Below are 14,065 nucleotides of genomic sequence, written 5' to 3' on the forward strand. Positions count from 1 at the left end.
AACGGTACGATCATTCGAAAGTGTGACCAGTCCATCCCACCGAATGCATCGGAACAAAAATCCGATTTTACGTCACTCAGAATTCGGAGTTGCCTCAATGTTATTCACGCGCAATTCGCCGTGAATACACTACGCACTGGCTGGTATGCTCGCAAATAGCACGCGACAACTCTCGAAAATATGACGTACCAAGCGGACAATAATGATGAATACAAAAGCGAAATCGCGCTGCCAATCAGTAATTGTCTCTTGCGGTTTCTGGCTTTGCTTTGAATAGCTCGCATCGCGGCGATTGTTTGCAGATTGAAATGAAACAACGATTTTGGCTTCACGATTCACCTTCGCGAAAGTATCATGCGCCCAGCGCGAGGGAAATTTTAAGATTATTAAAATCCCTAAAAAATTCGGGAATCCGTGCACTAAATTTGCCTGTCGACGGCCGCCAACACTCTTCGATTTCAGGTGGTTCACATCTTGCTCGCCTTTTAGAACTCAAGCCAAGATACACATATTGTGATCGTTACGTTGAAGTACTAGCGAAAATCATTTCCGCACGTTAAAGGATGTTTGCTGCGATTCGATGTTATTCAAGTTTGCGATGTCGCTCTTTAATCAATATGATATAAAACAATCACTAATCAGCGTAAACTAGACCACATCGTCTCCAGACCAGCGAGAGATAGGAGCCAAAGCATGCTAGGCTCGAGACGCGATAGCTAGGCCAGCGATGACATCTTTCGCACCAGGCCTATTGCAGATGTTATTGTGTAGGCCTGCGATGATATCGTGCAAACCAGGCGCAAGCCGCCAAGGCAGATGCGTTTACCCGGGCAAGTGATGATATAGCGTGAACTGGGCCTATTGCAGATGCGATTGCTGTTCAGTGTTCAGTTGTAGCCAGCGGAACTTGACTTGTTCGAGACGCGATAAATCAGGTTAGCGACGATTGCCACGCGCACGGGAATGAATGACCTAATTTAGCGACCATCTCGGCGGGAGATCGCATCACATACTCTTGCTAATTGACAACATGCTTCTCGCAAATCGGACGCGCGGAACACTATTAACACAATTATTGAATTGCAACTGAATATTTGAGTTAGAATGGTCATTTCAAAATGACGGGATCTCGAGTTTCAAATAGGTGCGTCTGACCTTCGAAACCCCCCGTGGCTCTGCGCCTGACACACGCGCGACGCGCGTATGGTAATCGAAGAGGTCTCCAACGAGGTCGCATCGATTCGCCTGACTACCAATTAGTAATTTCTGGTCACAAATCACTTGAGCGTTTCAGCATTATGTACGAGGGGGCCGCCACCTCGTAACCTCGCAAGTTGGCGCCTATGGTCCATGACCAGGCCGTGTTATTTTTGGCATTTCAGGAGCTAGATGCCAAAACTGCCAAAAATAAAAATTTGAAAATGCCAAAAATAAGCAATTTTTGGCATATGCCAAAAATAACACGGCCGGCCAAATAGTGTATTTCGTTCATGGTGTTGTGTTAACAGGACCGCGTTACAAGCGAGAAGAGCGTTTGTGAAAGGCAGGTTTCTTAATCTGGGTCCAGCCACCCATTAGAAGTGAAAGCATGGTGTCCTAAATGGTGTGGGCACAGCGAGATTGAACGGCTGACTGCATTTGGTTTACGTCATACTTTCCATTTGCCCAAAGGCAATTTTACGACCATTTTTGATGGCTTGTCGAGCACTAAATTTGATAAAACGGGTATCAATGATAAGCTGCCGCAGTACTGATTATTAAAATATAGATTATATTCTGCTCATGGAACTGGAACCTCAAAAATCAACCACGATTTTTGCATTGTGATCGAGTTGAACATTGTGACGCAAGAAACTGTCTGGCTATTTCTGAGCTGCATACCAGTGCATAGTCTCGCTTTGCCAGACAGTCTTGTTGCGTCAATGTTCTTGAACAAGCTAACCTTCCCAGGACTCTTCCATGCGAGTTGGTAATATTACAGCCACCTGAAGTGACAAAAGTCCTCCAAAAATATATCGGTAGACTGAAGGAGAAATGATAGTCGGGCTACTAAATAGAATGTGTTGAGAGACAACACAGGAAACTCCTGGAAAAGGATAGGGAAGAAAATTCTTTCCGCGATGAGATCGATGGCACTGGCGAAATGATCTCTTTTCATGATGCATGGTAGCCAGTTCGGCCCTCCAAAGATTTTGAAGCTCTGAAAACCTTTTGTGGGTGACTGGCAACATTCTATCCCTCAACGTCTACTGTTGAAGCTGATATTTCCCAAATTCGCTGGGCGAGAAATGAATTTGGGAGAAACTTAGCTGACCTGAATTTGGAAGCACTGTTACAGTGCAAACGATTTAAGTCTATTCAACAGCTATAACAATCAGCTGTTGAGCGTGTTTGTTAGGCTTTTCTTTCCCTTTTTTTTGCTTACTGGCACCAATTCCGATGGATACTGCACATTTTGTGGTTTCGTTTGATATTATTAACCTATGAAATCGTTAGGTTTTTTCTTCTTCTTATTGTTTGTTGGCACTGATTATACGTGGATGCTGCACATTTTGTGGTGTCTTTTGACAAACTAGCCCAAATAAAGCGTTTTTGTGACTAATTCGAGGCTGAAACTATCTATTTGGAGCACGATGCCAAAACTGCCAAAAATAAAAATCGAAAAATGCCAAAAATAAGTTATTTTTGGCAGTTTTGGCATATGCCAAAAATAACACGGCCTGTCCATGACCAATGGTCTTAACCATTGACCAACTTCCAATCTTGGCTCCACCTTTCATAATCTTTCACTCAGTTAACTTCTCAGTACAAGACGACGTCACGTCACGTTCCCTCCAAAGTGCACAACACAGAGTCCGTACACTCTGGCGAAAAGAGTGTGTATTCACACCCTACGGGTGGTACAGGTACAGGGAAACAACCTAATTCAGAATTACATCGCGGTTACAAATCCTTCGTGTCTACGTACAGTCGTACATTCGTCCCTGTACACACGCGTCATTTGCTGTGTTTGAATTACAACATGGTGTAAGTATGAGGTAGGTTCTTGTTTCGTGAACCAGGGTTGTATATTCACACCCATATATCACGAGTGGTTCACGGGTGTGAATACACACTTCTTCGCTAAGACTGTGTAACACGCTGACCTGAACTTGGTCCTTTCACGGTAAAACATCAACACTTCACAATGATAGCAATTCGTTTCATTCGGTTCTTGAGCAGCATAACAGCGCCGGTCGATCGTGGGTTATCATAAACACTTATCATCGCCGCGAGCATTGGTATTGGGCAATGGGCATGGGCTGTGCATTCGAAGATCCTATATATCAGGGGTGGGTAGACCTGCTTCATGCGCGAGATGCATATCAAAAATCTTAGCTTTAAAAGAGCCACGACACAAAAAAATACTAATACTCTAATACTAATTTATGACGTCATAAATTTTACAAGTCAATGCGACTTCATTTATCGATTTTAATATAGTAGCGCCATTTGCGATTTGAGCCCGAGAGCACAGATGCGAACAGCGGAGGAAAATGATGCACCCCATCACTGTTCCCTCCAAGCTGCGCGCGTGCGCAATTGCGCAATTGCGCAGTGCTGACTTGGTCTCTGCGCACAGAAAATCGAAGCTGCGCACTAAAAAGCCGGTGATGACTTTTTTGTCAACACCACAAAATTAACGAGAAAAGTGGGTAATTCGGCAGTCCTATCGAATTGATGACATGGGCTGAGAAAGGATAAATATTTGATTGTAATATATGAAACTACTAATATTAATGACGAAATTCATTCGCGAATCTGACATATCGCGCGTCGCGTGACCATAACCAATCCCACTAACTATTCATTACATGGCCAATAGCGATTTCGATGCATATAGTAAGACGATTTGAAAAAGCTGACAAGTTAGTTCTGTGTTATATTTATTACTCTAAACCACGGGAATACGATAAAAAAATATCGATCCGCAACGGGCTTAAAGCCGGACAAAGTGAATATCTCGATGCCTTATTGCCAGAAAAAGTCACATTGCAACACTTCAGCATTGAAATCACTTTCATTCGAATGAATCACACAGTCGAGGGTTTACGTGTCGCACAGCGGAACGACACATATCAGTCGGCGTAACGCAGAAATGATATATCTATGGACACGTCGCTCGAATACGATTTTCAACATCCGTAATGAGCATATAAGGTGGTCAAAGTAGCCAGCCTTGGTACTCTATTATAAGAAGTAGGGATTTCAAGGATATGTCAAGCACTGCACATGGACTGTCACTGCAAATGGAAGTAGAAAATGTGCAAATGGAAGTAGAAAATGAAATATTTGAAAATTTCTAGTTTCAAAACAGTAGTTTCAAAATGTACATTTGGTTTAGGAGTCCCATTCTTTTTGCAGCAATCGCGGATGACTATACATTAGAAATTGCAAGATGCATACCCCCTATCTAAACGAAAAACAACTAATGACACTGAATGTTAGCGCATGCGTGCGGCATTTCCTTGTTTTGTGTATTCCTTGTGTGTTCCAAGTTAACTAAACACACTGCTCAAATCTAATCATTATTAATCGGTGGTTTTCGTTCTTCGTATATATCCAATTGCAAGCTCGGTTATTTTGGTAACTTTGCTGTAAAGACGGTTGACGATTCGCGGTTGAGCATTGTTATGAATCCTATACGTTGAGTCCCCTTTGCCTACTTTGTGCCATTATACTCAATCATTGTGGTAAATGGTTGCGTTTGATTTATACCGGCGTTACCGACCGTTCAGATTAGACAGGGTTCTGCGCCTATACTCGCCACACGATCATTTTGCATGCCACGCAGAAACACTAAAAACGGAGGCAAGCTTCGAAAGTATATTCCCAGTTACCGAGACACGGCGGTTATTTCACGGGGTTTCATTCGCAAAAGTGAATCAAACTTATCCCAAAATTGTAATATTTCTTATAACTGTTAAAAAAAAAGTGGAATTTAAGTTCAAATACGTAGCCACTTAGGTATGTTATACAAGGATAGGCAAAACATATAATTTATTACTCCTGAAAATAGAAGTACTTCGCTACTGACCACTCCCGGTAATAAGTATTAGCCTATCGGAATTAAATTGATAAAATCTGACACAAACGGTCGGTTGTGACTAGGGCTGGGCATAATGATTCGAGTACTCGAATCTGAATCCAGTATTAATTTGGATGATTCGAGTCGAGTAGTAAAACACAATTTTTTCGAGTACTGAAATTATACGCTCCTCGCAACTGAAAGTTAATTTACTAACGAGAATTATAGTTTTGACACTATTTTCCACTGAGGAAGCCTGAAATCTTGATTGGCCGTGTCGCAGCATACGAGACATAGCACAAAGCTGCGAACGTTACTGGAAATATCACATTTCCGAAGTCATGATCAACCCGCAACATTGTCCAGAAGTGCAATGAAATCGTTATGGTTGAAAAAATACCAAAGTATCTTTAATGTGATGGATAACATGCGTTATGTTCTTTGTAGTGGCATAAAAGGTACATATTTGAACTTTAACACAGTACATGTTGTTGTGACGTCATAATGAGTGATACTCGAATACTCGACTCGACTCGAAGCATAATACGTGATTCAGAATCGAATCACTCAGGTACTCGATTTTGCCCAGCCCTAGTTGTGACCTATCTTAATCATTTATATTTACACATATTCTCTTATGAGCATGTGCAGCATTGGTAAAAAATTATATGATACTAAGAGTGTCCATGCAATGTCCACCATTGACCAGCCAGAATTAACACATCCACATATGGTAGATAACGGAGCGTTTCCGGCAATAGGCCATGCTCTCCGTTCCGGATCCGCAATGTGACCACAATGTGCAATTGAGAACATAATAAATCCATTATGTCGGTGAAACAGCTTGTCTTAACAACACCCCACGCTCTTTACAATACGTTAATGATAACCAGCTGGACGGCCTGAACAAATCAACGAGGTTCCAGGTTGGAAGTACATATGATATAACCCTTTAATTTCATCATTTTGTCAAATAAATAGGTGGATCAATGACTCTGCCAAATACTCTATGCTTCTGACATTACACGAATCAGTTGGACATAAGAAATCAAATATCCACGACTCTACAGCTCCAGACATGAGGACACGGATGTCAAGTCACACGAACGCGACGCTGTAGAAGGCCACGTACATAGATCAGCTGGTCGTGTGCTCCAAATTTCACGAGAATAATGAGCCTGCCAACGCCGGGCACTTGTCGAAAAAGTATACGTTGAGGCAATATCGCGATCGATAATCTCGACACCAACGGACGTGTCTTTACGCGAATTTTTAAGCGTCGATGATCCTTGTGTGGCACCAAGTACGCTATTGACCGTGCGCTCAGTCATTACTGAAAAACGCCACATGAACCGTAACGTCACGAAACTGATTGCATGTTACGTTTTGATTGGTCCAACGTATCTTTCTCTGTATTTTCCGGGACTAAAGGGGCATGATTCGACTTTTGGGGTCTTTTTAAACGGGGCTTTCACAGCGACAAGATCAAATTTTGTAACGAGTCAAGACTGGAATTAAGGATAAGGTGGGTACAGAAAACAAAAGACGAAAATCTGTATGCCTAAATTCGAGTAGAGATATACGAAGTGTTGTCAAGGTGTTAAATGTAGGCAAAAGAATGAAGTAAGCCATTGCAAGCAAGCTACTGAATTCGGACTTATGTTTGCATCGTTTGCATCCGGCGCGAGCCGGAGATTGTAACTTCTCTTTTTATTGTTCTTAGGAATCATGAACCGAATTATTGTGGCTTTACTTCTTGGGTTTACCCTTTTGACTATTCACATGGCAAACGCACAGGACGGAGAAGCGTGAGTGTTGTTACTTCCTACCAATTACGTTTAATAGTCACCGGATCATGTACAATGAACATTGGTCATTATATCAGTAAATCCGCTAGCGTGATAAGGTTTTTAATGGTGTCAACGTATGTTGTCAACTAGTGTGATTCTCTCGTCGATTTTGATATAATGTCCTCGTAAGGGATCATAGAGTTCCTAAAACGCGAAAGATTATTATAATTTATTAACGATTTCCAACAAATAAGATACGAACGCGCCCAACGGAGATTAGCGGTCTTTTATATCGTTCATCCTTTATCGTTTATAGTTGGCTCAACTGATAAATTTAGGATTGCTGATAATTTTGATGATATCAATTGGCAAATTGGTGAAATTTATCAGGTGGTAAATGTAGCTAGACACCAAGTATCGTTACAAGTTATAGGGCATAGCAACTGGTGAACGTAGATAGTGTGTCTTCCTGATATCGTTGGAAAGGGCTGAATACCAGTGTCAATGATGCTTTTTACAGGAAAATATTACATCAACATATAAAATTTGGATAGGCCCCTGTCCACATTACTATGTATTTGCTCATTACCGAAAGCCAAATATTATATTTGAAAAACTTTCCCCTTACTTGCAGAGAGGAAGCGACTGTGGAAGTCGGTACGAATGCACGTTTGATTTTGTCATCGCATGTTTGCATCTCGTATAATATGCATGGGGATATATATCTTAATTCATCTCATATCGCATGTAGCATTCCTGTTTACTAAACATATAGGATTTTTCAAATCTTTCTAATGAGATTTAGGATCGTCGCATTTATTCCTTATATTCTTCATGTTCATACAGTTATAATCATCTTTCAACATTCCACATAGATGTTTTGCTCGCTTCGACGTACCATTTTAGCGTTGAACACAGATCATCATCGTTATTAACAATATTCATGCTGCTTTCACCATTTCATTTCATCAAATCCCGCGCTACCACACCATTCGTCGATTGAGCAGTGTTGCTAAACGCTTATCGTCGTATTGGGCCGGACGTGCAAGACAGCATCGCGCCATCAAAACACACCAAGCTCTCTTGAATAGAAGGAGACGCGCTAGAAGAGCCAGGTCCCTCCCACCATGGATCAAGTACAGTAAGGAGAAATAAGGCTTTTGACCAATCGCGTAATTTCTAGCCAATCTGCCCAGCCCTATTATCAAATTGCAGACACCAGAAATTTCGGCTCTATGATAATTACGGTTCTTGCCATCTTAACAAGGGATCAATAGTCTAAGAATCGATACAGCGAGCTAATTGAAAGTGCTGAGAATATTAAAACTGATGAAAGTCCTTGTGATTTATTGCTAAATTTGTATAACATCCAGATGTGGTCAATGCAGTTGTCGTTGGCACTCAAATAAAAGTGTCATCGTAAATTTCTACTCATGCACAAGTCGAAGTAGCGTTTCCCAAGTAAGTAAATACGGAAGTATTCTAGGCTTAGTTTTACCTGAAAAATAAAAACTTTTGGAAGGAAGTGGAAGTTCTTGGAAACACTGAAGAGTAGGCAAAACCTACTCAAGTATTCCGAAGTACGTCGTTAATGACCACACCTGCTAATATGCCTTCCAAGTTTGCTTCTGTATAAATATGTAATATGGAAACCGGGACCGTCGCCAATGTACCTCACTAACCGCTATAGTCGAGAGATTACCATTTCAAAGACAGCAATAAGATATTCAACTGGTAGATTTTATTTTGTAGTCTCGCCTCACTGCTTCGCCTTACGTCATGTCCGTCATCATCATCATCACCTGAAACCGTAGTCTGGTAAAGTACACATCTCATCGAATCGGCATCCGATGCACACCATCGGCATCATTTCGGAAATATTATCATCATTCCATCCGTCTTTCATGTCCTCGTGCACTATTCTCCGTGAAGTATCTCAATATTCGCATATGACTCAAATTAGCAACGACGAAAACATGGATTTCCATTCGAATCGGATCTTTCATCAATTGTGATAGAGTACCGGTACAAGGAAGGTAGCCGGCACTTGACAACACATAACGAGACCTTGCTTGTTTCGGACAATATGATTAAATATCAAGTGGGTTAGTGTCACTCCGATGTATTGGTATTTATATACGGGACTCAAATCGTGATGCAAAAGGCCTTTGATGATAGCAAGTTTCACTCCAGTGGCTAATTAAAAAACATCAGTGTCGATTCTATTCTGTATTCGAACGTACGGCAAAGAATAGTGCACGGTAACAGAGAGACCCGATATGGAGTAACAGAAAGCGCTCAAATATGACTTCTATGATGATGATGATGGCAGAGGCTGAAGCTCCAGCGGATGACGAAGGCGAAGCAGTTCCGACTGAAGGAGAAGGCGAAGGGGTTGAACTAACGACTGAGGGTGATGAATCTGATTCAGAGCAACCGGGAGCTAACGGACAGAGGACTCTCACTTTGGAAGATATGAAACTGTGGTCGAGCATTGATCTTGACAAGAACGGAAAACTCACCATTGCAGAATTCGACAGGTATTTTTGAAGATATTTTAAGCAATATTGGGGATACTTATCGCGTCCTGAAATTCGTCAGGCTTCCCGCAAACGAACCTTCGAAGTTGGTGGGGTGATACTTTAAGTAAGCTGATGTCAGCTGTAGTATGAAATGTCAATCTAGCGATTATCGAGAACTCAGTTTCTTGCATATACTCTTGAGGTCCGACTATTTCAAGAACGCCGATCGTCTGAATAAAAACTAGCGACAACCTGATGACTCTGGAATAATCCTCGTGCGAAATCTTATCCAACGTTGTGCGCCACGATTGACAGTTTTAATCAGACAACTGGCATTCTCGCGGATAAGCTAACTTTATGATCCTCGCTCTACACTAGCTGAAGAGAAAGAATATCTTTCCTAAATGCAGACAAAATGTAAATGCGAATGAGTCTTGAAAATTAGGATAATTCAAAACGGTTTTATTGCAGTCTCTTACTAATGAACGATGGTGTAACTAGCGGGAATATATTAATGTTGCACTACGCAAGGAATTATTTCGTTGCTAGCTACATTTTTTAATGCGACTTATCTTCTCTGGACAGATTCATTCGATCACCAAGTGCCAGAGCATTTGTCAACCAAATGAAGAGCGAAAAAGCCGTGAAACAATGGGCTGATAGTAAGTAGTCGTGTAAAATATCAATCGTTGCGTCCCCGTCCGTGCTGACGGCCTTAGGAATTCGATGACCTGTGTTGCGTCTCCAGTTCGGTACGTGGCACACCCGGACACATATCCAGTATGACTGTGCGCTACAGCAAGCAGATGCTACTCATCATGTACTTGAACGCGGACCGTGCCACTTCACACTAGCCACTACTTATCAGCAATATTTACAATACGATACATAGTTGAGTAAAACGAATAGGCTATATGTTACAGACAGATATGTCGCCAAAACTAGATGAATACAACTTCCCATAAATAATACAACTATATAATCCAGTTGGTACAAGAGCAATTCAGCACAGATATGGACAACTAGATAACTCTGTTAAATATTTCTATGCTCTAATTTTAATTCTAATGTAATTTCTGGTTCTGAAGAAAATACTACAGGAGAACGGTACAGCGCGAAACGAACCAAGCTTGCTGTACAGACATTTGCCGTTCTCTTGCTTATCAGAATGAACCGTGATTTGATACGAACTGAACTTGATTCAACTTTCCAGTTTTCGCGAATTCAGTAATTCTAATTCCAATCTACTTTGGAAGAAACTGCGTAGCTATAACTATAATTATAATCTAATTTGAAAAATAAAATAAAAACTGTAATTGTAATCTAATATGGAAAGCTGAAAGTTTTCTAGAAGCGCAAATCCGATTGAGCATTGCGTATCCGTAACTGCACGAGTAATTGAAAATATGCGGTGTGATATTTACCGATTCAAATCAATTTGGCACGGGGCTGTTAAACTAATGCACAGTTGTAAGCAAAACGAGAGAAAACATTCAACTTCTCTTTCCAGAGGTCGGAATTGATGTCGCCAAAGCCAAAGCCGCGATGAGCATGGGGGCACGGGCACAATTGGTACGAAACCAACGGGCTCAACAGAACGTCCTCAGAAGAAGACAAATGATGCAACATAGAGCGATGCAACAGAGAAGAATGCAGCAAGCAAGACGAAACAACTATTTCGCTAACCTCGGAGTAAGTTGAAAGTAACTGCATGCAAGAATAGGGCAAGAATTCCCCGATTAATCCGAATTGGAATAATATTGAAGATGACGCGGGGCCTGCCATGAGTTTCGTAGGCCTCTGACTTTCGCTAGTACATACATTATTATTAATAAATATTTGAGGAGGTACAGAACTTCAATGTACAAGTGACTAGTATATTCATATTGAAAGATACGCGAATATTTTCGGCTGACACTTGTCAGGGGTGATCCCAGTTGCTGACGATTACTCCTGACGAGTGTCAACCGACAATATTCGGGTTGATTTCAATATGAATACATTATATAAAGATATAAAGATTCTGTCTTACCAGCGCTGCGTTATCATAAATTGGTCGCCATCTTCCGCCATATACATTAGTTGGAAGAGTGAACAAATCGGTCTTTGGTATCCTAATATATTCACCTCTAGATTAGTAAATTGGGGTAGTAGTGTCATGACATGAGCGTTAACCTACGAAATTTCTACTAGAACGCGTCAATTGTGTGCGTGTCATCAGAAAAGAGCAATACATTGGCTTTTTTAATGTTCTTCCATAAATCAATTTCAACTATGTATAAATATGTATGCTTTGGCCCATTACGTCCGCGTTTTGGTACCATGGTAGATCGCTAAGAAATTCAGTGGCCCTTAACATCACGGATAAGCACTGAATATCGACGGTTGTGTGACATGAGTTGATAATGTTGTTTCCATTTCAGCGACAATATTACAGACAAGCATCAAGAGGCAGACGTGACGAATTATAAGAAGCGACAAAGAACCATCCCATTCTTCTAGTAAAGGACTCGATCTTGATATCATAAGTAGTCGGCGGTGTCGTCTGTTACGCCATCACTGGAGTCAAATTTTTATGTCGGGAGAGAAGCCCAAACATTATACCGCCGGTCTTGTAACGCTCGTCTTGTAGTCACAGAAAATTGCCAAAATACAACAGGAATGGATACTGAATGAGTTCTTAGTTTGATAAATTTGCAATAATTAACGGAGTTGAGCGTATACTCATGCTGTTCAGGCCGCCCGTTGCAAACAGGCAAGGTTATAACAATCAGTAGTGCACGCACAAAAAGGACCGATACAGTGTGCAGTGTTGAGCTGCTATAGCGAATGACGATTTATACCAGGGGTCATAGGCGCTGAACTCAGGTATGCCGCGCATACCTAGGATTCTTTTTGGGTATGCAGCATACTCAGAATTCGGCTAGACCTGTAACTGACTGGCTGGTGAATTGATCGATTTAGAATTAAGCAATGTATTTCTTACTGCTGCTGAACACCTAAGCAAATCAGCAGCAATACATTCACGTGCGTAGCAAAACCCGTCCTTTTGAAATGGCCATTCTGACGCTAATATTCAGTTGCAATTCCGCAAGTCGTATTTTATCAGTGTTGTGCGCGGCCGCGGCCAATTAACGAGAAGCGTGTTTCCAATTAGCAAGAATAGTTCGTGCACAATGTAACGCAACGCGATCTCGCGCTGAGATGATTCCGAAGTTATTGATTGCCGCGCGCTCTGCAATCGTCACTGGCCTGATTTATCGCGCCTCCATCAAGCCTCGTTCCGCTGGCTTGAAGAATCGCATCTGGAATAGGCCCAGTGCGCACTATACCGTCGCTGGCCTGCACACGATACCATCGTTGGCCTACACAATTGCGTGCGCAATAGGCCTGTTACGAAATATATCATCACTAGCCTAACGATCGCGTCTCGTGCCTAGAATGCTTTGGCTCTCGATTGTGATTATAGATTGACATCGCGAAACTGACTGACATCGAATGTCCGCAAGCATGTTCGACGCGTGCGTACATGCGTGCTTGATTTCCGCTAATACTTGAACAGAACCATCAGAAGATGTGTCTCAAGGCTTATGTTACTAAAGATGTCAATTTCTATGGGCGAAATGTGGCGATTGTCATCTCCTGCTGTGTCGGAGTATGATATCTGATGCGCCGGCCGGAACTATCGCGTTTTCTGAGATTGTGATGTCAGACTGGCTCAGACATCGAACATGAACGGAATTGATTAAAATACATACTGATCGTGAACAGACAGCGGCGTAATTGATTTTGATTAACGCTAATACTAAAACAGAACGATCAGAAAATTGTCTTGCAGGCTCTTGATATCGAAACTTCTGACTCCCCTGAAATCAGAGTGACTAATGAATAGAGTCCAGCACGCACAGACTCTCCATTTGTGAGAATAGTTCCTGCAACTTTAGTTTATTAGCCGTCGTCACAGATTCGTATTCGTTTGTTCTCGAGGCGAGTGATTGAAATCTCCTGATTGTCGGTGCGCGTGTTGGCGAATATGTTGCGGGAGATTGCGAGCGCGCTAATTGCATGCATAGTCGGACTCGCTGGTGATCCTAAAGTAGCGTGATGTGTCGTAGTAGTGTCGAATATTACGTGCGAGCCCGTTACACAAGGATGCTGATCCGATCGATGTATTATCGGCATTGGTGCATGCACTTGACCATAATAAACTGATGCTACCTTGGTAAATTTGAAATGAATTCAATCAATTTAGCAAGCGGCCGGCTGGCTGCGCGCCTGCTTAATACTATCGTAATTTTGTCACTATATATAAGTGACAGGTGATATTGAACGCTTGCGAGTCGGCTCATTTTTCAATTATGACGCACTATGACGTCACCCCTTTGTTACGTCATCGATCCCGCATATCCAGGGAAAATTAGACTTCAGCGCCCATGCCAGGTGTGGCCAACCTTTTCAGCCAAAGGGCCACATTCGATTGACAAACTATTACGCGGGCCACTAGCCGCGCCAAGCGCGGAAATTTTTCGAAGTTCATGGGTCAATAATATTGTCACTCGTCTATATTGCGGGCCTGCTGTATATCAATGGGCTCAGTTTGCAAGGACTGCACTATTCGGCACCTGGACATATCGATATCGAAAGGTTCCACCAACATGCGTCAATCATTTTGTGACTAGGTTTCA

General features: G+C 41.9%; 1 protein-coding gene across 2 annotated transcripts; it reads left to right on the forward strand.

Moving 5' to 3' along the window:
• Positions 1-6,436: 6,436 nt before the first annotated feature.
• On the forward strand, positions 6,437-12,053 carry LOC145445485 (uncharacterized). 2 transcript variants are annotated; one of them, XM_080323672.1, is made up of 7 exons: positions 6,437-6,593; positions 6,792-6,876; positions 7,493-7,515; positions 9,191-9,398; positions 9,966-10,042; positions 10,891-11,072; positions 11,804-12,053. In XM_080323672.1, the coding sequence occupies exons 2-7, from the start codon at positions 6,797-6,799 to the stop codon at positions 11,849-11,851; spliced, it is 618 nt and encodes a 205-aa protein (XP_080179798.1). In that variant the 5' UTR covers positions 6,437-6,593; positions 6,792-6,796; the 3' UTR covers positions 11,852-12,053. The 2 variants fall into 2 exon arrangements, with proteins under 2 accessions (XP_080179798.1, XP_080179797.1); XM_080323671.1 differs by lacking the exon at positions 7,493-7,515 and adding an exon at positions 7,866-7,999 and having other exon boundaries at positions 9,290-9,398.
• Positions 12,054-14,065: the final 2,012 nt, after the last annotated feature.

The sequence above is a fragment of the Botryllus schlosseri genome, chromosome 8, assembly GCF_051294905.1.
Source record: "Botryllus schlosseri isolate E-star chromosome 8, Bs_hap1, whole genome shotgun sequence".
In the NCBI taxonomy this organism is placed as follows: domain Eukaryota; kingdom Metazoa; phylum Chordata; class Ascidiacea; order Stolidobranchia; family Styelidae; genus Botryllus; species Botryllus schlosseri.

Coding starts and splice junctions, on each gene's coding strand:
- LOC145445485 (XM_080323671.1), top strand. CDS start 6,797: ATGAACCGAATTATTGTGGCTTTACTTCTTGGGTTTACCCTTTTGACT. Junction 6,877..7,865: donor AACGCACAGGACGGAGAAGC/GTGAGTGTTGTT, acceptor TCGATTGAGCAG/TGTTGCTAAACGCTTATCGT. Junction 11,073..11,803: donor ACTATTTCGCTAACCTCGGA/GTAAGTTGAAAG, acceptor TTTCCATTTCAG/CGACAATATTACAGACAAGC.